This window comes from Sciurus vulgaris (assembly GCF_902686455.1).
Source record: "Sciurus vulgaris genome assembly, chromosome: 2".
Classification (NCBI taxonomy): Eukaryota; Metazoa; Chordata; class Mammalia; order Rodentia; family Sciuridae; genus Sciurus; species Sciurus vulgaris.
This window is the reverse complement of record NC_136462.1, coordinates 98,299,018-98,325,306: the sequence shown is the minus strand read 5'-3', so window position 1 is coordinate 98,325,306 and position 26,289 is coordinate 98,299,018. Positions and strand designations below refer to the sequence as shown.

The 26,289-nt window shown below is 37.9% G+C and overlaps 1 protein-coding gene across 16 annotated transcripts in view; it reads left to right on the top strand.

The window, feature by feature from the left end:
* The window catches only part of ATP8B4 (ATPase phospholipid transporting 8B4 (putative)), a 236,553-nt gene extending 210,537 nt beyond the window's left edge, over positions 1-26,016 (top strand). For 6 of the 16 annotated variants that reach the window (XM_079129885.1, XM_079129898.1, XM_079129886.1 and 3 more), the window contains 5 exons: positions 4,568-4,651; positions 7,429-7,674; positions 17,824-17,962; positions 20,754-20,884; positions 22,767-26,016. In XM_079129885.1, coding sequence (XP_078986011.1) covers positions 4,568-4,651; positions 7,429-7,674; positions 17,824-17,962; positions 20,754-20,884; positions 22,767-23,048 — 882 coding nt within the window. In that variant the 3' untranslated portion in view covers positions 23,049-26,016. The remainder of the gene's footprint in view (positions 1-4,567; positions 4,652-7,428; positions 7,675-17,823; positions 17,963-20,753; positions 20,885-22,766) is intronic. The other 10 variants (XM_079129893.1, XM_079129892.1, XM_079129894.1 and 7 more) reach the window with 4 other exon arrangements.
* The last annotated feature ends 273 nt before the right edge of the window (positions 26,017-26,289 follow it).

Sequence of the window (26,289 nt, the reverse complement as noted above, 5' to 3'; positions counted from 1 at the left end):
TCATGGATCTTACTCAAAGCCACACAGTTATGTCTGCTGACTCCAATGCCTTTCCTTTAAGGCACTAACTAGGCTCCTTTAATCAAATGCTTATCACATGTCAGGCACTGAGTTAGGTTCTTGGGCCCCTCAAATGAGTAAGAAGGGGAGGGAGAAGTCTTAGATTTCTGAGTTGGATGCAGGGTGGATGGGGTAGTGTCACAAATGAGTATAGGCTCACCACACAGGATGTGGGCCTGGTTAAGGGATGTGAAGAAGAGCTTGGGTCTCAACATGTCAGGTTTGAGGAGCCTGTGGTATGTCCTCAGGGATGTAAATAAGTAACCTTTTAAAAGGTTGCAAAGTAGTTAAATCAAATATTTACAGAGTCCCTACCATTGCATTAGAGTTGTAATTATGAGCAGGCCTCTTTTCATGGAGATTAGACTTTAGTTGAGTGAAGGCTGATAATGAGAAGTAAGTCAGTAAGATGATTTCAGAGTTGTGATTAAGAAAGGGTTGAGTGATATGAAAAGTCTCATGGAGAGAGTGGCACTGACTTTGGCATGAGTGTTGAGAAGGAACCGTCCAGCTGAGTGCCCTGGGGTAAGTATGCCAGGCAGAGGGCATACTTCTGGGGCAGAAATGAGCCTGGTGAGTTGGAGACAGGCGCGAGTGAGGCTACGCCGGGTGAGTGAGGGTGAGTGTGTGTGAGTGTGCGGGAGGGTGAAGCCCAGGAGGCAGGCCAGAGCACCGGCAGCTTTTAGCCCATTTGCAAGCATCTGACTTCATTCCGAGGAAAATGGGAAGCCGTCGGAGGGTTTTAACAGGTAAATGCTAATGAATCATTTTAATTGACAAAAACCCCCACAAAAAAACAGCATATAAAAATCGGACTTATTATGTTCTCAACTATGTAAAACATAGTAAAGAAGAAAGACTTCAAGAAAACTCGCCAAATGCTATCACCGATTAAAAGAGGTGGTTTCGTGCAGTGTCAGTGTTGCAGACACTAAGGTCCAGGGCTTGAACTTGGCTCTGACAGTCGCTTGACCAGCAGTGCTCTAACGCTGTGATCTCAAGACCCCATCCATCAATATTTGTCATATTAGAAATGAACGTGGAGAAAAAAATTTAAATACGCATTAACTAATTAAAAATAATGGATTTATGCCATGTTTACATAAGTATTTGTCAGGAAATTTACTGTATTTTCCAAAACAAAAGACAAGTTAATGAGAAGGGTACCATTGCTTCACACTTGTGTAAAGCTGTGTGGCACAACATAAGATAGCTGAGTCCTCATATCTGCTGCTGCTTTTGGTCAGCTGCCATTTTACATGTCATACATACTCAGACAAATGAGGTGAAAGGGAAAATAAATAACTTTGAAGTATTATTTTGAAAATAGTTTTGACATTATGGATCCTTTAAAAGTCCCTGGACCACACTTCGAAAGTCTTTGTGTTGAGATACGACATTGGCAATCTTCTAACCCTGACAGGCCTCAGATTCCTCATCCGTAAGTTGGGCATTGTTAACAGTACCTACTCAGAGGATCGTGAGAAGCACTTAAGATGGCACAGAGTAAGTCCTCAACAAATATTAGCTGCTTTGGTTTTTCTTTTTGTTCCAAGAAATTGCAAAAACCTCACTGAAACTTTATTTTAACTCATTTTCCCTCTCCTGTTCCAGTTGTGAAATGGGCCTTCAAATCTGGGTTGAATTGACAAGGATGGCTGTCCAGTGTTGTAGGTTTTATGCGTGCCAGTTTTGATGAGGAGGGCACTTTATGCCAGACCATCAGCTACTAGCAGTTTAGTCCATCATCATTTCCCAGATTCTTCCTTCATCTCTTCTTATGTGTGAAAGCTGGGTGGAAGATGAGGGGGATGGTGAAGGAATGATTTGATGTCACCAAGGATCAAATTGTGGAGGATTTGTATCAGCTCTTCTGGTTTTTTTTTTTTTTTTTTTTTTTTTTTTTTTTTTTAATGGGAGTGAGTGCAATTCTCAGTATTGACTCACATTGGAATTACCTAGAAAAATTTAAAAACCGTGAATACTTAGATTCCATCCCCAGATATGCTGATTTAATTGAGCTGGTGTATGTATGGACATCAGGATTTAAAAAAAAAAAAAAAAATTCCTCATCACCCTCAAAACCTCACCTTGGCTATTAGTGGTAAAATTCAACTTTCCTGCCTTGCTCTGCCTGACTCAAAGAGGATGATGTCGAGCAGGTCTTTCCTACTTGGATTCCAGGCCTTAAGTCTGAGATACGAAGGGAGTAAAATGATTTTTTCCCTCACCCATCCACCTAATCCTCCTTTCCCCATCTGTTTTTTGTGTTTTTTTTTTTTTTTTGCCCCAAGATTAACCGCCCCTACATAGTCAACAGCAGAAATGTCCAGGTTCCTAACTTCTTTCTGAAGTTAGGCACTAATCTTGCTGATTATAATCTTACTCTTGAGAATATAGTAATCAGTATAGTTTCAGTGTTTGTATTATTTGGTTTTGAATAAATCTGCCTATGTAACTCAACAGAGCAGTGGGATTTGTCCTTTGAAGAATGGCCTCTACTTTTCTTTCTCTTGAACAAATTCACACCCATTTCAAGAATATACCATGATGCTAAGACCTAGCCTAGTTCGAATTGAGATTTAGCACTAGGATACCAAAATACATATATACTCTATATCCAAAGGGCATAATTTAAAGGACTTTTTACTTATATAACTTTGTAGACCCTACCTTTAACTTCTTGGTCTGAATCATTTGCATTTAAGGTTCTTCAATGCTTAAGAACTTCCCTAAGAAGAAAATGTGCTTTAGAAAATATTCAAAATCTTACATATGTCCCTGCTGGTCACTTGATTCGGCCACCATCTTCCTTCAACTGAAACCTGGCAATAGCCTCCTGATTGTCTTCCCACTTGCTCCTCTTGTCTACTCTCAGCATCCAGAGAAATTCTGTTGAATGTAAGTCAGATCAGGTTGCTCCTTTGCTTAAAATCCTCTGTCCTCTCATTTCACGTAGGGAGTAAATCATGGTTAGCCACATAGTCTTCTCTTCCTTAACTCTTGGCATTCATTATTCTCCCTGTTGGTCATTCTATACTCAGTTGGCCCCAGGACGTTCTCTGAGCATACAATGCTTTCTTGCCTCTGACATTTTTCATGGGATCTTCTTGCAGTAAGGAATGCTTCTGCCCCAGAAAACTACATATCCAATCCTATATTTCCTTCATATCTTATCTCAAGTGTCACTTCTCAGCAATACCTTCTTCTACAACCTTATTACAGTTCTAACCCTCTTGTGTCCCCAATCGCCTTTCCTCCTTAGTCCTCATTGCCTTCTAACTTATGTACTTACTCACTTACTACTCCCCCCATAAAACTGGTCTTGTGTGTTGTCTTCCCCTCATTAGAATGCAAATTTAAAGAGAAATTTCATCTATATGACCAAGTGAATTATCACTGCCTTACACATAAGTACCTGGAATGTAGTTGTTTCTCAATAAAAATTGAATGAATGAATGATACCAGAGTGGTAGACTGGGCATTGGTTAGAAGTTAGAAACCTAGGTTTTGATTTTTTAATGTTATTATTAGTGCATTATGGTTATTGGGGTTCATTCTGACATAATCATACATCATGGAATAAAGTTCGTTCCAATTCAATCCCCAATATTTCTTCTTTCCCTTCCCCTTTCCCTACCCCATATTCCCCTTTCTGTGCTTTACTGGTCTTCCTTCTATCTGTTTAATGTTTATTTAATTGGTGCTTTATAGATATACATAAAGGTGACATTCACTGTGATATATTCACGTATATACATAGCATAATTTGATTAATTTCATTCTGCAGTTCCTCCCAAAGTTTTAATTTTTACCTTTGATTATAATAAGAAACATAAAGATTCCCTTTCCATCTCTCTATGTACTAATCAACAAAGTGCAGCTATAATGCCTGTTGTTAGACTGACCTTAATGAGGCTCATGCAAGGAAGTATGTAACATTCTCCATACAGATGTGAGGGGTTGTTTTTATTGTCTTACTTGCTTATTATTCCCAGTAGAGTGAGCTTTTAGCTTCATGCCCACCTTGCTTTAAACCACTCCCAAGAAAAAGTTCTTCATTTTAACACAGGGTAGGAATAAGAGGTTCACATTTCTTGCTGAAGATTTTATCTATCACTTAAATCAGACATTTGGACTCCTTAGAAGCCATTGAAAATGTGGAGAAGAAATAGCAGTCTACCACGAGGGTGCAAGGTTGCACATGTCCAGCTTTGTGTCAGCTGTGCTACATACATTATCTCATCTCACCCCTCTGACACTCTGCAGGGAGGGGATGGTATCTCTTCGGAGATCAAGAAACTAAATTTCAGAGAAGTCTAGTCTCCCACAAAGGTAGCAGGTGATAAGAAGCAGAACCTGGGGGATAACTCATCTCTGTGTGACTGACGCTAAAAGCTAATTCCCATCCACCTCAGAAAGGCAGGTTATTTAGCCACCTCAGGAGCCTGAAAGTGAATGTGCTCACTCATGTCGTGTTTCTCACTGATACCTCATTTCTTTTCAGACCGTTTATGATCCATGGTTCATCACTCTTTTTAACATTGTCTACACATCATTACCTGTTTTAGCCATGGGGATTTTTGACCAGGTATGTATTTTTCTTTATTTTTACAGCTCAGTTTCTCTGTTACGCCTTTTATTTGCTTCTAATTTTAAAATAGAAGACACAATTCATGCAAAGAGGAAAATCAGTTATTTTAATAGGAGCTGTGTGGGTCATAAGCCCTTCCAGAACCCTCTTCCCCAACCCTGCTTTCCTCAAAAGATTCTCTGATCAAAGTTTGGCAGATCTCTTAGAGATTCTCACCCCACATTTTTGTTGTAAAGTTCTCGAGAAACCCCATAGCAAGGAATCTCTTTTATTTTAAACCAGCATTTCCCAAATTTCTGTGACTGTACCTTTACTTTTTTTCATAAAGAACTTACTAATATGCCTCAGAACTAGTGCGTGTTGGTTCACATGCTGGGAAGTGTGGCATTAGCCTGTGAGAGTGTAGAGAGCCATGCAGTGATGGTTGGAACATCAAGGAACGAAACTGGAGCTCAGAAAGCTAGCATCTGCAGCGAGACATCCTTGGCCAGCACCGCCCCAAAACAGGAACTGCGGCCCATGGAGTAGTCTGCCAGTGTGAGAGGAGCGCACAAAGCCCACAGCCCTGAAGACACAGAGCACAGACTTCTTTTGTTCGGCATCAATGTGCTTGAGAGGGGAAAAGGGAGGGAATCAATTATGAAAATGGTGGCTCCTTGGCGCACACAGAGCCTTGGCAGGTACTTCCTGGAAGGGGGTAAAAGTCTGGCTGCCTTTGGGGAAGTGGAAGGCTAGCCAGCCGAGTTTCCATGGCATAATTAGAGTGTATTATTTTAAAAAGTATGTGTTTTTTTTGAAGTATTTTTTTAAGGAGACCAGATTTCTCCAGGCCGTTGTTAGACCCGTTTGCTAGGCCTCATTTTCTGGCCCAAAGCCGTCTATTGCAAAATATAAATCTTCCCATTATGAGCTCACTCCACTTTCCCATTCTTCTGGCTTTGTAGTCAGTTGTCTCACTTTTCATATGTTAAAAAAAAAAGGCGATTTGTGAAGGGCATAATTTTGTGGAATTCTACAAAACGTAATGAACTTCTGAAGACCTTAGATGTAAAGGATTAAGCACATTCATTTCCAAGTGTCCATGTTTACAAGTGTTTCTTTTCTTGGTGCTTTGTAGCTGCCCAGAATGTGGAATAAAATAATAAAAATAAAGCAGTTTCTGGGAAAACATGGTTATTGTGCAATTTGAAAAAAATATAATAAGGCTTCTTATTGCTGTCAAGTTGAATGTCTGCTCCTCTCTTTTCCTGCTTTGTCAATTTTGGCCCTTAAACTAATCACAGGACTGTGGAATGCTGTGCTGGCCTCAGTGATCATCTATGGATTCACTCATTTTATAAGAAGGAATCCAAGTGTTGGAGGTTCAAGTCACTGCCCTAAGTGACAGAACTAAGCCCAGGACCAGGCCATTTGACTTTGGGGCTGCTACATTATACCTCTTGTTATCATCAATTATTATTATCATCATTATTTTATTTACTTTCATTTGTAGAAGCATCTGTTGTTTATTAAGACGTGGCGAGGACTCTTCTGAATACTTTACATCTTCATATAATCATGAGAGTGGATTCTGGGAGGGAGGTGTTTGTTACTATTTGTATTTCTGGAGATGATGAATCTAAGACTCAGATGGGTTAAATAGCAGGTCTACAATTAAACCTGTTACCAGGGCTTGAACTCAGAACTGTGTGTGTGTGAAGCCTGTGTACATAAGTAATCCCATCAGGCACCAGTCTGGGAGAGGAAGCACCTGCCAGTATCTCATAGCAGTACTTCCCAAGGAGACTATGTCAGTGTTCTTCATGGGAACCTGTCTGGTGAGGCCTGGGCCAGCTCACAGGAAGAAGGGGAGGCAGCTCTTCCCCTAGCATTACTACCTTTGGTCTTCCTTACCCCTAGTCCTTTGATGTTCCCAAGTATTGATCATTGCCATCATTTTTGGTTCTTGGCATTTGGCTTAGTGTGGTTATCAGTGGTACTTTGGCGTTGATTAGAAATGTATACTCTCAGGCTCTCAGATCTGTTGAATATAATCTGCTCCCTGGGAGATTCACGTGCACAGTGTTTGAGAAGCATCACTTTAGGTTTTTCCAGGACTTCGTTGGTACTAAACGTTTTCTCGTTCTAATTTATATGTCCCAAATACTTGGTAACTGCTTTTGAATCTTCACTTGGTAAAACATTCAGACCCTAAGTGTTTGGTCTCAACCTGCTTCTCACCTGGAATCCCACATAGAATTTCCCTCTTTCCTTGCTCCCTTTCCTTTGCTCTCTCCAGAAAGATTCTGATTCGCCAGTTCTGACTCCATAGCTCTTTGCTGCCATCTTCTGGTCACTACCCACCCACTGCATTGCCAATTTACCATGGACCATTAGCTAAGCTTGTTGTTCTAGAATTCTGGGAACATGCATGTTTGAGGAGTCTTGTGTTTGAAGAAGCCATAGCAGCCTGAAGAGGAATATAGAAAGGAAACCTCAATTTGAAAACAGATATTTGGGTTCAAGTCAAGGCCTGGTTCTGCTACTTAAGATCTGTGTGACCTTTCATGAATCTCTCTTGGAGATTTCAGTTCCTTTCTTGTAAACTAGAGATCATCTTATTATCTTCTTGGTTATTATGGGAATGAAAACAAGATAATGTCTTGTTCTGGCTCGATGAGTAGTGCATATTAGGGCATGCTTAAAAAGGCATTTGCTATTTCAGGAGATGGGGAATACAGGGCCTCTCTGACTCTTCCTTACCCCCCTCAACTGAGATTGTACTCTGTTTACAGGATGTGAGTGACAAGAACAGCATGGACTGTCCCCAGCTCTATGAACCTGGACAACTGAATCAACTTTTTAATAAGCGTAGATTTTTCATTTGCATGGCACATGGACTCTACACCTCGTTGGCCCTCTTCTTCATCCCCTTTGGGGCCTTTTACAACGTGGTTGGAGAAGATGGGCAACATGCTGCTGACTACCAGTCCTTTGCAGTTACCATGGCCACATCTTTGGTTATTGTGGTCAGTGTGCAGGTAACCCTGTTCCTAAAAGCACCATAACTGGATGGGTTTATAACTTTTAAAATTCTAGTTCATTCATCATTGGCTGGTTTTTATCCACCTATTGGGGGAAAAATCTTAAAAGAATACTGTTATTTTTTTAATTACACATTTTTAGATAAAAACAGGAAGGCTTGACATGAATTACCAAATGTAGGGGATTTGCAGTAGGTGTCTATAACCTACATGTTTCTAGAAATCTAACTATTATTTCTTTGGGTTAGGCATTGTGTGTAAAATGATCATACTACTACTTCCTGCTTGTGTTTGAAGAAGAAAAAATTTCTGATGATAACAGAAAAGCTTTCCCATGCTTTCTGTGGGACTTAATAACTTCCAGGTTTTAAAGTGAAATCTAAAGTATTTTGGCAATCCATTTTTTGTGTGTGAAATTATTCAAGAGTTTCAATGCTCTATCTATGGTATATCCAAATCTCAAATTTAGGGAAGCTTTTCTGGTGTGCATGATTTATGATGCTCCGTTAACCTTCTTTCATGGGTATCTTGAATTGTGTTTCTATTTTTTTTTTTTTTTTTAACAAAAACGGTGGCTAAAACCATTAAATGCTGAGTTAGAGTTCCCAGACATTTCATTCATTTCTGTAGCTGTAGTTGAACACAAGAAGCAATGTGACCTCTGTTTTGTTTTGTTGCCTTTTAATTATTTAGCAAACTTAAAAATCAGATGATCTCATCTTTGTCATGAGACTACATTTCCCATTCTCTGGGTTCTCCATCTTGAGAGAAAAGGACAGTTGCAGGATGCACAGGGACATCTTTTAGAGGCAATAGCTTATGCACTACAAGGTCAAGTTTGTTACTTGGTGCTCCAAGAGATGACTTGAAAGGTAGTAACTGAGATAAAAGGCTAATATGAAGGAAAAAGCAAATGGAAGATATTCTTCAAACTGTCCTTAACACTCTCTGCTAAATAAATAAAGGTAATAAGTTACCTGGAAAATTCATAATGTGTGTGATATGTGACAGGCATTAAATGTGTTTAGTGAAAGTAGTCTTCACAATTAGCCCTACAGATTCTGGTTAATTTTATCTTTTAAATGGAAAGAAAGCCTATTGCTCTTCCCACATTCCTATGTGAGTTTTTCTCTTTTCCCTTTGCTCATCTATAAATTATTTGCTTATATGTTATCAGTGCAGTGCCAGTGCTGGCCGTACTGTTTTCAGATTAACTTTCTATTCAGAAGCTGTTTTTCCCATAACCACTCTTATTCCAGTTAGAAATCACAGTTACATTTCTCCTTAAGAGACCCACAAAGCAATCCCATTTTAAAAACATGGTTTATTCTCAAGAAAAGATTATAGAGTTTTGAGTTCCTATCAGAGCTTTTGAAATCAACTATTGACAATTTCTTACTTTTGATTATTATGGTTTCATGAGGATGATATTCATGCTTTCTCAGGGGATTTGCCCTTAGGACTCCCAAGCAACCATTGGCCTCTCACTCAGGAAGTATTGGGTGGGGTTATCCAAATCTCTTTGGTTCAGGCCTTGATGGCCACTTGTTTCTCTGAGAGCCGCTGTGGTTTCCATCTCCTCTAGGGCAATAGGTCCTACCACCACTTTAATCTCGTGACACTATGACCAAACTGGCCTTCTCTAGGCTCCTGGAATTCACCAACCTCTTGCCTACCTTAGGGCTTTCCTTTTTTTTTAACCTCTGCCTGGAATATTCTTGCCCAGATGTCTTGTTGTCAGAGTGGTCTCCCTTGATTCCATTTAAATTAGGCACCTTTATCCTCCCTGATGGAGTAGAACTCTATTCTTTTACTTCGTAGCTCTCATCTCCACTGGGAAGTGCACAGAGTTGCCCCCTTGTTTCATGTCACTCTGTCCTCATAAAGGCAGGGGAGATGTCTGTTTTATTCTCCCTATGCATTCTGGGCCCAGCTCTTTGTCTTGAATATAACAGACACAACAATGGACAATTCTTGAGTATTGAGTAAATGAGGGAGACGATAAAAGGAAAATCTCTCTCTAATGATCCTACCATAAAAAGAGTCCATCTGGATGTGTCAAATCCCTAGGAAAGAGTTGTTATAACTGACTATTTATAGATCACACCTACAGTGTTCAAATGTGTCCATTGTTAAGTTCCCAACCAGTCTGGGATTCAGAGTCCTGAGCTGAGCATCTAAACAACCACCAACCCAGCCATGTAACATGCTCTGGGGAAGCACATGAGTGAGATTTTAGAAGCCTTCGAAAGCAAGGCCCTGTGGGGAGAGCCCCAGTACCAAGTGTACTCAGAAGGTGGAACTATGTCTTGATGGCAAGTTTTCATAAATATAACTCTCAATATGATTCTTTAATTATTTCCTAAGCTTTTATATTCTTTTCTTTTTCTTTCTTTCTTTTTTTGGTACTGGTAGTTGAATCCAGGAGGGCTTAGCCACTGAGCTATGTCCCCACTCCTTTTTATTTTTTATTTTGAGACAGATTCTCACTAAGTTGTTTACTGCCTTGCTAAGTTGCTGAGGCTGGTCTTGAACTTGTGATCTTCCTGCCTCAGCCTCCTAAGTGACTGGGATTATAGATGCATCTCTCCTTAAGGATATACTCTTCAAATGCGAATTCTGGGTCCAAGGATATAAGGAAGTCTAAGGTTTCTTTTACATACTGCTAGATATCTTTTCTAAACAGCTTATTTTCAGCTGAAGGGTACAAATTACCCTTCTCAGCAGATCTTCACTGATTTATGGTATTACTCTGAATTATCTAACAATGTTAAATTGATGATTTTTTTGTACCTGAATGTCTATGTAGTTTATTCATAAAATACAAAACTGGGTAGCAACCCAAATGTCCACAAATTGATGATCCTTTGCTGCCTAGGAAACAATTTAGGTGTGCTGAAAAAAAATTCATAAACTGTGCTATTCAAGCAGGAAAAAATTTTAAAAGTCTTTTCATTTTCAAATCCTTATAGATTTATAGAAGAGTTGAAGCTACTGCGGAGATTTATGTTTTCACCTTGCTTCTAATATTATTGTTAAGATCTTACATAAATATGGTGCATTTGTCAAAATGAAGAAATCAGCATTGATGTGATGCTATTAACTGAACTATAGACTTGATTCAGCTTTCCCTAGTTTTTCTATTAATATCCTTTCTGTGTTCCAGGATTCAAACCAGGATCCCACATTGCATTTAATTGTCATGTCACCTTAGTCTCCAGTCTCTGACAGTTTTAGTCTTTCCTCATCTTTCACAACCTTGACACTTTTGAAGAGTAGTAGTCAGGTATTTCGTAGAATGTTCCTTAGTTTGGGCTGTGTGATATTTTCTTACAAATGGACTGGGGTTGTGGATTGTAAGGAAGAATCATGAAGAGGCAATCATGTGTATTTCATGTCTCGTCCTCTCAGGGAGCATGAGACATCAACATGACTTATTGCAGGTGATGTTAAACTTGGTTACTTGGTTATGGTAGTGTTTTCTAGGTTTCTCCATTGTAAACTGTATTTCTCTTTCCATACTCTGTTCCTTAAAAGTGAGTCACTAAGTCTGACCCACATTCAAAGGGAAAATTAAGATCTACCTTTTAGAGGGAGGAGGATCAAAGAATTAGTGGTTGCATGTTAAGACCCTGCTCTCTTCATATATTTGTGTGTATATGTGTGTTATTGGGGATTGACCCTAGGGTCTACCACATACTAGGCAAGCACTCTACCATTGAGCTATATCCCCAGCCCTTTTTATTAGATATTTTGAGACGGGGTCTTGCTAAATTGCCCAGGCTGGCCTTAAACTTGTGAACTCCTACCTCGACCTCCCTAATAACTGGAATTACAGGCTTGCATCACTACAAGCTTAGATATATTTTAAAATAAAATTGACATAATCACTGCAAGCCTGAGAGAATAAGTGATTTGCTCAAGATCACCCAGTGACTGTGTTGCAGGCTTAGCATTAGGATCCAATAGTTTGCTTTCCCACACTTTCATATGTGTGTTTTAGTTTTAGTAAAGATTTTGGGAAAGCATTTCCTACAGCACAGCACATACTATTCCTAGTATGCAGGGCAGTTAGGCACAAGTGGGAAGCAGTGTGGTATAATTGTCCTCACTGTGGTGCAGACACGGACCTAACTTTGGACTTCAGTCCTCAGTGGTTGGGATTTCTTTGTCACATTATAATGTTAAGTCCTCCATCTTATCCAAATACTCCTATTCTACGGGTCCCCACTGCCTGATTTCTCCCTGCCCTCCCTCTACCTTTATTCTGAGGGTTAAAGCATCCAGGAAACTGAGGAAACCTCTGACAGGAGAATGAAGTAGTAGAGATCCAGGCCGCTATGGTGCCCCAGAAGCAGAAGGCTGAGAATAGATGCAGGTTTTTAGAATCTGGTGTGTTTTTTCCCCCCACTGAACTTCCAACAGAACTACAGTGTCAGGCACAGATAAATTATTGAATGCCATAATATTATTCTTCTTTTCGGCTGAATAATATTCAATTGTGTATATATATACCACAGTTTCTTTATGCATTCATCAATTGAAGGGCATCTAGGCTGGTTCCACAATCTAGCTATTGTGAATTGAGCTGCTATGAACATTGATGTGGCTGCGTCACTGTAGTATGCTGATTTTAAGTCCTGTGGGTATAAACCAAGGAGTGGGATAGCTGGGTCAAAAGGTGGGTCCATTCCAAGTTTTCTGAGGATTCTCCACACTGCTTTCCAGAGTGGCTGCACCAATTTGCAACTCCATCAGCAATGTAGAAGTGTGCCTTTCCCCTGACATCCACACCAACATTTATTATTGTATGGTATTTGCAAATAAATGGATGGAATTAGAGAATATCATGTGAAGTGAAATAAGCCAGTCCCAAAAAACCAAAGGTCAAATGTTTTCCCTGATAAGTGGAGGATGATATATATAATGGGGGTTGGAGGGTGGGAGTGAGAGAAGAATGGAGGAACTTTAGATAATGTAGAAGGAGATGAGGGGGTGGGTATGACAAATGGTGGAATGAAACAGACATCATCACCCTATGTATATGTATGATTACATGAATGGTATGAATCTACATTGTGTATGACCATAGAAATGAAATAATGTACCCCATTTGTGTACAATGAATCAAAATGCAGTCTGTAAAAAATAAATAAATAAATAAATAATTTAAAAATATTTATTGAATGAATATCAGGCAGAAGAATACAAGAAGAGAGGAAATGAGAAGAATTTGGTTGAGGTACCAACTATCCCTGCTGTTTTAATTCCATGCCTCTTACCTTGCATGGTCAAAGTAGGCCTGTCCTTCTATCATCACCACCACTCTGAGTGATATTATGTATTATACTCACTTCTCACAATACCAGTATGCAGTACATTTTTTTGTTTGTTTGTTTCCCTTCACAGATGAAGTTCAGAGAGGTTTAACGACTTTCCTGAGGTCACCCAGTAGATCTGAGAGCCGGGAGTAAAACCTGGGTCTATATTATTCTAGTATTGTCTAGGACAAAGGCTTCTATTCTGCAGCAAGACTGTTTAAAATGCACATTTTCAGGAATAAAGTTATACTGAGCATAAAGGAAGATACTGGGTCAGATACTGGGATAACCTCATTATGTCATGTAGTCCTCTTCATGGTTCAATGAAATGTATATAGTGTTATTACAGATGAGAATATAGATGTAGTAAGAAGGTTAATTTATTGTCCTGCAAAAAAAAAAAAAAAATTTAAAGTCTGGCCAGGATTTGAACACGTGTCTTCTTACTCCAGTTCCCTAGTTCCAATGCCATCAGCAGTAACTGTGGGTTTCCCCAAATGCCTTCAACTATAGGAAACTCCTGATCTCTACCTCTCTCTCTGAGAGGAGACCTAGGAGACCAGTAACATCTTCGAATAAGATGGGAAAGAAATTGTTAACAGACGATAGACATACAGATCTTTTACCAACAAGAAAATTTCAGCTTGGGGAAGACATAGATTCCCATCCCTTATCATTTTATTCTCTCTGAGGATGATCACTGCCTATTTTTACTTGCAAGAAGCCCTATATATGTCTACTTTACCATAGAATTCTCAGACTGCAGTATGTAAATGTTTGTAACCATTGAAGTTCAGCAATTTTGGCTTCAATAAAAATCTGAGGTCTTTAATATATGAAATAATAACTTTCAGGAATTCTGTGAATAAGCTCATTTTGACAGCAGTATTAATATCCTCTCCTCACTGTCTAAGCTTGACTTGATGTGGTCACAACCCCCATGAAATTTCCATGGTCTATAATTGCAGTTATAAATTTAGGTCCTGTTGATGCTACAGGCTAATCGTTAGTAGTCTATTTTCTTTTTTTAATAATAAGTTTTTATAGTCAGTTGAATTATGAAATGTTCCCTTAACATTTCAAAAAATGCTGAAGTGTTTAAAATAAAATGAACTGTTTTCCTTTCCTTCCCTTTTTTAACTACTAGTATGATTATCATAGTTTAAGTCCTTGTATATTTTTCTTTGCTTTGAGATACACACACATATACATGCATACACAACAAAAGGGGATCATAATTATGCATATTATTCAATAACATACATTTCTCACTTAACTGTATAATCTGGACAACCTTTCTAATCAACATATTCAGATATAAATCTTTTTAACAGCTGTATAGAATTTCATACTATGATATATGATAATTTATTCATTAGTCCTCTACTGATAGACATTCAAGATGTTTCTGTTTTTTGTGTTATTGAAGGAATGTTACAAGGCATATAGTAATATATATTTTATGTACTGTCAGATAAATTCCTAGAAATGAGACTTCTGGAGTCAGAACTCCTAACTTTTACTAATATGCTGGACCAAAGAATAACATTTTGTTGTGTTTCATTTCTGGATCAGTATGTACATTTTAAATGTTCATAAATGTTGCCATATTACTTACCAAAAAAGAGAGTAGGTACCAATATCATTGACTTCTACAATTTGAGGAAAAACATTTTAACAAAAGGTATTAGGTGGCTCCAATGTCCTTAGGAGGGCATATGAACCAGGAAGAGCCACAGCTAGATGTAATGCCGTGGGGAGCAAAACCCAGCCATAAGGCTGCATTTTTGTAGTGAAAACACTATTGCCATTTCTTACAGCTCAGCTGTGATCACTCTAGGGAGTGGATGCCAGAAGGTGAGCCACACAGTTCTGAAAGAGCCATTATCTCTGCCACCATGCTTGCTGGATGTTAAGTGTATAAAGTTTACCACTGTAATTTTGGTTTTTATCAAGTTCTTGTATTTCAAGGAGATTTTACCTTAAATAAATCAAGGCTTGATTACTTGCCACATAATGGTTCCGGATTTGTTCTTTGTAGCTCTTAGCTTTTTTCATGATTAAAAAATCCTGTTTTATTTTTTAAATATTAGTTTTGCTTCTTTTACTTTGTTTAGTTTGCTTTTGTCTGTTATATATCTTGGGCCAATCACTCCATGTTCATTTCTTTTTTGTCTCATCCTGTTAGTTTTTCTCTTTTGATAAGGAATTCAACTCATTTTATTGTAGTAATGTGTGTTTTATCTTGCTCTCTTAATATTATTTTATGACTACTTTTTAGCCAACTCTTTATATTTTTTCCCTTTTTCATACTTGAATGCATTAATTTTGGTTTTAAAATATTCTGTTTCCCATGAATAATTTATAATTTTTAACTATCATATTCCTATTTTACTAGTGATTTCTGTTATTTTCATGGCTTTTAAAGCTACATTTGCATTTTGTTATATTAAAATTGCATTCAATGCAATTGAGATGATTCACTATCCTTTTCCAAACCTTTTCTCAACCACCTCCAATTAAACAATTTTAGAAATGTTTTAATTTTGTTTCTCTTTCCCTGTTTTTACTCTTATCCTCAACTCTTGCATCTTAATAATTTTGAATTTTAGTTCCAGGATGTTATAAAATGCTCCAAATGTATTTAACATAATTAATGTATGTTTTGACCATTCCCATATTCTTTCCATATTAATAAGGTACCTTATACTTGCATTGTTGTTCGTTTGTAGCTAACTATAAATTTATAAGAATCATTGCTCTCCACCATTTTTATGCTGTCTTCCCGTATTTTGAGGTTTTGTTCTGATTTATTTTTTATTTGGTTGTAATAATATCTTTGAGCAATTTTCTCGGAAAGGGTATTTAGATGTTATAATTTTGAGCTCAAAGCTTTCTTTCTTTGTCTTTACCTTTAAACGTAAAAGTCAGAGCCTTTTTCTCTAAGAACTTTGTTGTCATTCCACTATATCCAAGCTTCACTTGTTAGGATAATTCTCTTTCCTTTGTAATATCTTCTCTGTCTTATTACTTTGTTCTTTGTCCTTGGACTTCACAAATATTCTAAGAATTTATCTTTTTTTTTCATTAATTTGTCTAGGATTTAGTGGACCCTCTCAATCTGAAAGTCTCATTTGTTATCACACAGCAGTTTTCTTCTGTCATTTCATTGATTGTTACTTTTCTATTTGTTCCTTTTTCTCTTTCTAAAATGTCACTGATTGTGTATATATTTTTTATATTTTTGCATAATAACATATTTCTTTATTTTTATGTGGTGCTGAGAATCAAACACAGTTCCTCAGACATGCTAGGCAAGCACTCTACCAATGAACCACAACCCCAGCCCACTGTTAATTATATATGGAGCTCATGGATCTAACATCTGTATATTTACAAATGGTTTCCATTTTTCAAATTTTTGTTCCCTATTGGAGGTATTTTTTCCAGGTTTTTTTCCCCATAGTATTATTTCAGTTCTCATCAGTGACTATTCTTATTTGGTTTCTCTATTAAAATTTTAAATTCATGAACAGCATTTTTCCTTTGAGTGTTTTTCTGTGACCTACTTGCTTCTCAAGAGGCTTTAATACATTTTGTTGCTGATACAGGCTTGTCTGTTTTTTCTATTAGTTCTGCTTCAGTAGGAGCCACCTGTTCTTGTATTTTTAGTTGAGATCTTTTCATGGGTTATGATTTTTCTTTGCCTTCTCTTACCCACACAGATAAGGCTGTTGTTGTCTCTCAATGGTGATGAACTGACAGGTGGTACAAGACAGAGTGGGAGATTTTGGTCTAATGTGTTTAGCTCAATGAACTAGAAAACCAGCAGCTCTTGGCTGGGGTATAATGGTGGGACTCTATTTTTAGGTCTCTTGAGAAAAAAAAGGCTGTCCCCTTTTATAACCCTTGCAGTTCATATCCCAGGCTGCAGCATCCTTTTAATGGGGCAACATTTTAAAGTATAGTAAACTACAAGTGAGAAGAAGATATATGTCTCCCTATGTTGAGTAATCTCTATTAGTATCTATTTACTCAGCAGGTAGGGTCTCCTTATGCAGAGAAAAAAAATCTATGGTTTTGTACTGTACTCTACTAGAAATGTAACCTTCATGTGGACTTGGAGAAATTGGGACCTCTGAAATTAAAAAAAAAAAAAAAAAAGAAGACACCAAAACCTGCTTTTTTTTTTTACTTAAAGAATTCAAGTATTGAAGGGATTGCTTTATTCTCCAATAACACTCTACTCTTCCTTTATTTGAGCTGCCACAACATGTTATTGGAAGGCAGAGGGTTTGTGACATGCTCCCAGGTCACCTTGAGTTTCAGTTTCTGAATTTTATGCAAAAAGAGGATTCATGATTCTTGTTTGTTATGATTGAGTACTTTAAGGATCATCAAAATGAAGTAAAGTTTTATGTAAAATATTTATGTAAAGATTACTCATGTGTCAAAATTGTCATGTGAAAATTTATGTATTGATTATAAAATGTTGCATTTGTTTCCCACAGATTTTTTTCCAGTAGAAGAATTTTGAGAGAATTTGGAACAATTATAAAACCATTCCATTTTCTTGTTTCTCACTTACCAAAAGCTTAACATTTTGTCTCAACCTGGGCAGCTTCAATGCCTGCATATATAAGTTCTCAAATTCATTGTCCAATAGAAATATCAAATTAAGTCAGTTTCCTGTGTGTGTACAGATGTGGAGGTAAATGTGGTTGGCCTGAAACCTAGGTAGATGCAACCTTCTTGTCACAGAGCAGGTCTCCAAAGCTCTTTTAAACTTTAAAGACCTCCATTTTGCATTTGATTTTATTTACAGATAGCCTTGGATACCAGTTACTGGACTGTCATTAATCACGTCTTCATCTGGGGCAGCATTGCTACTTACTTCTCTATTTTGTTTACAATGCACAGTAATGGCATCTTTGAAGTCTTCCCAAACCAGTTTCCATTTGTTGGTAAGTGAATCCTACTGTCTAGTGGAGGCTAGTGTCATGCTGCCATTTATTTGCCTTTGTATCTTATTTTGCGTGTGTGTGTTGGCTGGGTCTGAAAATGACCAGTGATCCCTTCTCCAGGAACTGACTGAGTTGGGCATCTGGATATTCTAGACTTGAAGGAGGTTCCAAAGATTACTTTCTGTTGTCTTTGCCAGATGCATAAAAATCATTACAATAGAACCTTGTAGGTTCTTAATGGCCCAGATGTAGCAGGCTGTCCCCTTAGAAACAGGAGACATAGTACATACCTTGGGACTACCTGAAGACCTGTAAGAAGTTTGTATATTGTAGAGAGAAGATAAAGAAAAACTAGACTCTCTCTTTTATTCCACATGATCATCAACATATCTGCCAAAGTTAGGAATTATTTTCACTTAGGAAAGAAATGATACATAAGTTAGAGCTTCCTTCAGATTGCTGGACATTAGTCTATCAATAACCTGAAGAGTAGGCTCTGCAGACATCCAGGGTTCAAGTGCTACCTTTACCACTTAACAAACTATGTGCCCCTGGGCAAGTTTCTTCTCCTTTACATGATTTAATATCTTCATTTACAGACTGGGATTATTAGTATCTCCCATTTTGTAGAAAATTTATGAAGATAATATATATAAACTACTTAGCAAATATAGTAATTTTCCAATAACTGTTGATTGTGACAATGATGATTACTATTATTGAAGTAAATGTGGCCTGATTATTGGTTGAGAACATAGCAGAAGGATTTGAACATAAGATGGGTAGTAATGTTTCCCTAAAATTCCTTAAAACTTCGAGATTCTATTCTTCGAGATTCCATAAAGAGTATATATGCCTGGTACATGCATGAAGTATACTTCCAATGCAGTCCACATTTCAGAATGATTCCCAGCAGGGCCACTGAGCTGCACACAAGAAAGCTATTACTATACTTACTCAGAAGTTTTGAATTCTCTAGTGTGTGTAGGGAACAGTGATTTTCTGGGTTTATCTAACAAACTAGAGAGAAATGATGTGCAGGGATAGCTTTCTTGAGCTCAATCAGGCCAGACTGAGATTTGCATGCACTACTTGAGTAACAGTCTAGACAACTATTCTTAGAAGATTGAGTCACGTAGAAAGCATACAGAACCACCTGTAAGATTAGATATTGCCACTGATGCAAAGGTACCTGAAATTCAAGTTCCATATAAATGCACACATACCCTTAAGAAGATTGTTCTTCAACTTTTGTCCTTTCCTATGTATACACAGGAGTCTTTAAACTGTACCACTTTTACTCAATATATGATGTCAATACTTTGTATACCAAAAGATTCCAACCAAATAAAGACATGTCGGTTATGAACTAGAATAAGCTGATTAGGAAAGAAAGACTCTAAAATCATTTTTAAGTTTGTTTGTTTGTTTCTTTATTATTTGGTTGCCAAATCTGGAAGTCCAGTGCATTGACTAGCAGACTTCCAGTCCTCAGAGAGCCTTCTAACGTGCATAATGGAACTGGAAGGCCTCAACTGGAGAAAGCAGTTTGTGTGGGGACCACTCTTTACAGCTAAGCACATGCCATTCCAGGAATTAATTACTGAGCTCCAATGAGACTTTACAAAACTTAGATCAACACTGGGGTTTAAGAAAAAAATTTTCCCTTAGTAACCAGCAGCAAGCAGGAGTGTGGTTTTAAAGAGAAGCTTGTTTTTTCCAGCCTTGCCTGGGGGTATTGAGCTTCAAGTTGCTCAAAAGACATTTAATTTATTGAGTCAAGTTTGTTTCTGCCTGTGGCTGAAGGCAACTGGAATCAGCTGCTCTTTGGTAGGCAGCTTCTACTTTCCAAAGCCAGAAAAAGCAGACATACTCATTAGCAGCCAAGCCCTCATACCCTAAGCTCATCGAATGGTGTTGACACTTTAGCACTGCAATAGGGAACCTGGAAAACTGTAGTTATCATGATAGATCCCTAGAAAAGAATAGGGCGAAAGTTTGTTTTGGTAATATAAGCTGGGGCAGTATCTTCTCATGGAACTTGTCTGTCTTACCCTTATTGCCTTGTTCAGGCAAACATCAAAGCTTGTGAGGTGCGAGAATAGAGGAAGGAAACTGTCCATGGTTTGGAAACAAATTTCACTGCCCTATTGCCCTGACATGTTGGATGACTGCATCAACAGTCTCCCAGGGAAGGGGATGTTCCTTTCACAAACCCAGGAACTTCCCTGATCTCCTAGGAAATTTAAGTATCTTATAACCAAGAGAACATCAAAGATATAGCAAGGACCTTTGAGGCAGGTTTTCTGAGGCCTTTACCTAGAATTTAAAAGGTTGGCCCTGCAGCAGATGAAGCTCAACTTTTATGATATAGCCAGTCAACATGACCATTACTTGAGATTGTGCCTGTATTTGGAACACTTTTTGTGAGGTTTTGATATGGTAATTTTTATTCAAGAATCCAGAGGTAAATATGCCTTTTTAAAAACAGTTGCTTCTTAGTAGCCAAGGAGGCTGAAATGGGAATTGTGCTTAAGGAGGGAAGCTAGACTGAGCCTGAATCAGAAAATATTTGGCTCATGCTGGTAACTCCAAGTGATCAGGCCACTAGATAGTTCCCACGTTTGCCTTCTCCACACCACCACTAAACATGTGATAAATCGAGAAGACACTCACTGGTTTTCCTATGTAGACCGGGCCTCATCATTTTATAGAAGACCTTACTGACGAAAAGTCTATTACTACTTCAGTCCTGTTTATAAGCAGAACTTATATTTTTCTTTAATGACAGGAAATGCATGGCATTCCTTGAACCAGAAGTGCATCTGGCTCGTTATTCTCTTAACAACAGTGGCTTCAGTCATACCAGTGGTGGCATTCAGATTTTTGAAGATGCATTTATATCCATCTCTGAGTGATCAGGTATGTTGTAGTGCTGCTAATACTTGGAGGCTTGTTCTTGGATCTCAGAATGGTGTTCTCTGATTGGAAGCCCAGGGAAAGGCTAAAGAAATTCCCCTAGGCCAACCCCAGTGGTACATTACAGATGGGACCGCCCATGTCTTGAATGTACTAGTCTTGAATGCCAATCAAAAGAAGCATGTAGGCTAAATGTGGGTGGAGGATGGGAAAGTAAAAGTTAAGTTGGGTATTTTAAAAGTTGACTTTTTAAAAAGGAACTGCTCCCAAGTCATTTTGGACAATTATTCTAAGAGAATGGCAAGCTATAGGGAAAGTTTTAACTTGAGAACAAGTAAAGGGTGTGGTAAAAAGGAGACAGCAAGAGATGAGTTAAAGGGGCTCTGAATGTTTTAGAAATAGAGTAGTATATTCAGAAACATGGGGAGAGGTTACCTTTGGAACAGATTAAAAGGGGCAATAGCAGGGTGATGGATGGGATAGGAAATTTGAAGTTAGAAGGAAAGAAGGATGATTACAGAAATACCTAAATGAAGGAATTAGAACATATTTCAGTGTTTCATGGAAAAAGGAGTGTAAAGAAGACAATAGCAGATTAGATCAAGACTCAGATACAAAGTAAGAAGGAGAAGGAAAGCAGGGAGGTAGATATATTTGTAGCTATATCAAGAGAAAGGGAAAATGTTCAATGAGGGGAGTGGGCCAGGCCAAGGATGCTATGAGGGGAACTGAGGTGGAACACTTCTTATGATGTCTCTCACATTCTGGTGCCAGTGTACGAGAAGAATCCTTTCGAACATCCAGAGTCCCTTGTCATGTCTGTCCTTTCTCTCTGGCTCTGAGCTAATACAAACAGAAAATGACAGATAAACTGAAGGAAGAAAGATGGTGCACATTTTTTCTATGTTAAAACCGATTGTGGTTTTCTGCTTCATGACTTTCTTCAGACACAAAAGTCAGAATCTTAGCGATGTGCCAAATCAGAGAATAAGGTCATTTACACAAACCTGTGGTCTCTTTCTCCTTACCTTTACAGGAAAATTAAAGAAATGCTGGAAACCCACCCAAGTGATGTGGAAACAAACAATAAAAACAAACAAAAACCCAACCAAACTAAAATCAAATCCTAAAAGTCTAGTAATGCATTGACTTACCACAGGAGTTGACAATTTTTGACTCTTATTTTCTGAATTTTCTCCTGGTTCAGGCTATTTTGGGGAAACAGGACTATAAGTTGTTAAACTGATTGTGTCTGGGTGGTGCATGTTAGAAAATCTTTCTGTATAAAAGTATTTTCCTGCTGGGCATGGTGTTACACACCTGTAATCCCAGTGACTCAGGAGGCTGAGGCTGGAGGATTGTGAGTTCAAGCCAGCCTCAGCAATGGCAATGGCAAGGTGCTAATCAACTTGGTGAGACTCTGATTCTAAATAAAATACAAAATAGGGCTGGGGATGCTGCTCAGTGGTTGAGTGACCTGAGTTCAATCCCTAGTACCAAAAAAAAAAAAAAAAAAAAAAAAGGAGTATGTTCCTACCATGTATCCTGGGTTCTATCCCCAGCACTGTAAAAAAACTGTTTTTTAAAAAAGTTGCTCCTACACAATTAAGATGTATGAGATGGACACAATAATAAATTTTTTCAAAGTATTTCTTACTTACATGATAGTTTCCTGAAAGGAATAAAAATTTATCAGTGCCCAGTGTGATCTTTGGAATGGAAAATTTCTTGGTTTTTATGTCTAAAACTTCCTTTAGTAATGAAGGTGAGTATTTTGTTATTGCCAATGTTATTGTTACTGAAAAGACATTCCACTTTATAAAATGACTCAGTGCCTGGAATCTGTCACTTGGATTCTTCTCACTCTGGGTCTGTTCCTTTCCAGATCCGCCAGTGGCAGAAGGCTCAAAAAAAGGCAAAGCCTACAAGCAGTCGAAGGCCTCAGACCCGCAGGTCAAGCTCAAGAAGATCTGGATATGGTTTTGCTCACCAAGAAGGCTATGGAGAGCTTATCACATCTGGAAAAAATATGCGAGTTAAAAATTCACCCCCAACCTCAGGGTTGGAAAAGACACTTTATAATAGTACTAACTGGATTGAAAATTTATGCAAGAAAACCACAGACACAGTGAACAGCTTCAGTCAGGATAAAGCAGTGAAACTGTGAATCAAGATGAATTTGAACCACATAGTTATCTTTTCACATCAGCCGGAGCTGAAATTCAGCTGCTCAGGGGCTAGGAATGGGCAAATTGCTTCACTTCACTTGAATTTGTGGCAGACAGCTGCCAGTGCCTGTCAAATAGGGGTGTGGGTCTGCAGGAAACCAGGCCCGATGGTCACTATCCAGTTTGTGATTTGGTGGACCAAAGCCTTACAATACGGCCAAAGATTTTTATCAATCTAGAGGCCAGTTGATCTGAACTTATAGAGAAAAGTGCATAAATTTGCATTTGACATCAGGTGAATAAAGGGATGCATTTTAAATGTATATCAGAGCTGAAAGGCAGTCATTGACAGACAAGTCACATATGTAAAAAGCAGCCTTTTCCCAGATATTCTTCCAATATTTAAATGTATACTATGGTGCTTTCAGAAAGAGAGTATGTGTCACTCTCTAGTCTTGATACTATCTGCCTGTTTAGGTAGGACAATAATTCACCTACATGCTGAAGAATAGTAAAGACTGTTAGTGCTTTACCAGTCTAGGAACAAAATAGACTGAATATCTTTGCAGCAGTCCTGGCTGGTAATTTGGTCAAATTTATTTTAAAAAACTCTTAAACTATATTATGTAGGGACATGCTAATGAAAAGTCAAAGAGTGGTTCTCTAGTAAGTATTCTAAATATGTTTCAGTGGGTTTTATCACAACCTCAGAAGTAATTTTCTGATCACCATCCAGAAAAATGGAATCAGCAAGCATTGGAAGTTTACCCTTAGTGATAGTATTCCATATAGAATATGGGCAAATACTTTCAACATTTCCAATTTAAAAAATTTGAGAGTTGAAATCAAAGAAATTTATAGTCTTTTCAATTACAATTTAAATACTCAGGTTTAGGTCATTTAGAGTTAGTTGCTTTTGCTCTCTAGTTGTCACATTTATAATCTCAATATATAAACCTATGTATATAGATAAGGTTGATATTTTTGTAGACGTTCCAGCCTAATTTTTAATCCACATATGAGCCACTATTGTGTTTCCTGTAAAAGACTTCAGGCAGATTTCTGTTCAAATTCCAGCTTCATCACTTCTTACCTCTATACCTAGGCAAGTAGCATGCCTTTCCTTAGACTAAGTTTCTTCCTCTGTAATGATAATATACTACCTACCTCATGTGGTTGATGATTGTCAAATCACAAATCTCAAACCATTAATAATTTTTATATGAATATATGAGTTTGGTTTCAGCTCACTCATTGCCAGAATAACAGAGCAATTTGAAGAGAATTGAAGAATGAGAATTTCAGTAATCAGTAATTCAGGAGAAGGTTTTTATGAAATGAGATTTCTAAGTAAGATACAAACCTGGTTAGTGTCCTACAGGGACATAAAACTATATAATCTTGGAGGTTTAGTTCTCAACCAGAAAGCAAAAAGTAAATTATCATTCCTTATTAGTTGTCTACAAATCAACCTCTAACTTTACAGGTTTCTTAATCTGGTCCCTATTGAATTATTGGTCAAACAAAATTGTATTTCCCAAGAGAGTGTGGTGATCTGAGTGGGCTTGATGAGTAATGGGCCAGTATGATATTTAAAAGGTCAGAATCCTTTTTATTTTTTATTTTTGTCTTAATTTCCAAGTCTGGGATAATTTTTCCTGAATAGGACCAAATGAGATAATATGAATAAAAGAGCTGAATAAAGTGCTTCAACCATACTAAATGCTTATAGGTGTTCCTTTTTTCCTCTATGTGTTTGTGTAGAATAAAACGAACCAGTTGGAACTGTGTGTAAGGGATTGGAAGGTCCAATTTTGCAAATTCAGTTCAAATTAAATAAAGCTGTTTATAAACAGTGTGGATTATTGTGAGGGAAACACATTATCAGTTTACTTTGGTCCCACGAGGTCCAAATAAGCTCACACACCCATTGTGAGATTGTTCAGCTGCAAGTGCCAGGGATGATTTTGAACCTGAAGATGAAAAGTTCAAGCAGTGGGGTGGTGATGGTGGGACGATGGGGAATAATAAATTTTTAATTTTACATAACTGGTATCAGATTATTTGGAAAGAAAAAAAACCTTATTTTTTCTAGTTTCAGGAATTAAGTTGATAATCTTGTGTTTTAAAAAGTCTCATCCCAAGCTTTAACCTACCATAGGCAAATGCAAATTGTATTTCCTGGACTTAGGTCTACTATCTCTGTTGCTCTCATCTGCCTCCAGATATATATATCTATGAAGGATGGAAAGAGAAAAGATGAAGAAAGTTAGAGAAAATGAGAGAGAGAGGGAGAGGGAGAAATGGAGAGAAGGTAGAAAGAAAGGAGAAAAGTTGCTAGTTGTATGTTTCTTAAGGTGATGTGACTCTTTGAAAAATAAATTTAATCCCTCAAAGGAAAAGGAAAAAAATTACACTGTATTTGAGACTTGAATAACAAAACTTCCTGTGCATTCTGTATAATATCAAGAAAGTCTTCCTAGCAAGGGCCTAGGAACTCTGGCTTCTCATCACAGTGATGTTGCTGATTTGTGTGACTGGGACATGCCACCTAACATTGCTTCATTCATCCATGGGACAACTGAACCAGTAGTAGGTCTCAAACACCTTATAGCGTCTTCCCATTCTGTGACCTATTCTTGCCTGTGTTGCTCACCGTGAATATACAATTGTGTTTGACCATGGAGAGAAAGAAGAGACATGAAACTGGAGGCTCTCTTGATGGCAGGACCTGTTGCTTACATTGCTTTGCATTTCTCTAGAACAGCCCCTGGTATGCTGCTATCTGGAGCGTTCTTTGCTCACCAAAGAGGTGCTAAACCTTGTGGTGAAATTTTGGGTCAGTTGAACATATTGTTTCTTGCTAATGATTGATTAAGACACCTCCCCACTTTCCTTTCTTCTTCACCACTTTAAATATCAAAAGTATAGATACAGAGTTAAGATATTCATGCCCAGTAAGAAGAGGGATATTTTAAAGTTCTCCCTATCTTGTCCTTGGGCTTGAAAGAGATTTTTTAGGTCTCAGCTCCTTCAGGATTTAAATTGAGTTACAGAGCCTGAATGATGTTTTTCATACTTGTAGAGCACTTTGCTGCTCATGTCTGACTCTTACACAAACTATTTTCTTTGAGTCTTATAATTGTATGGGATGATCAAGACATGTTAAACCCATATTTAGGAAGAGGAAATGGAGGCATAGAGAGGTTAAGAGATTTGCCCAATATCCCACAGAAAGTG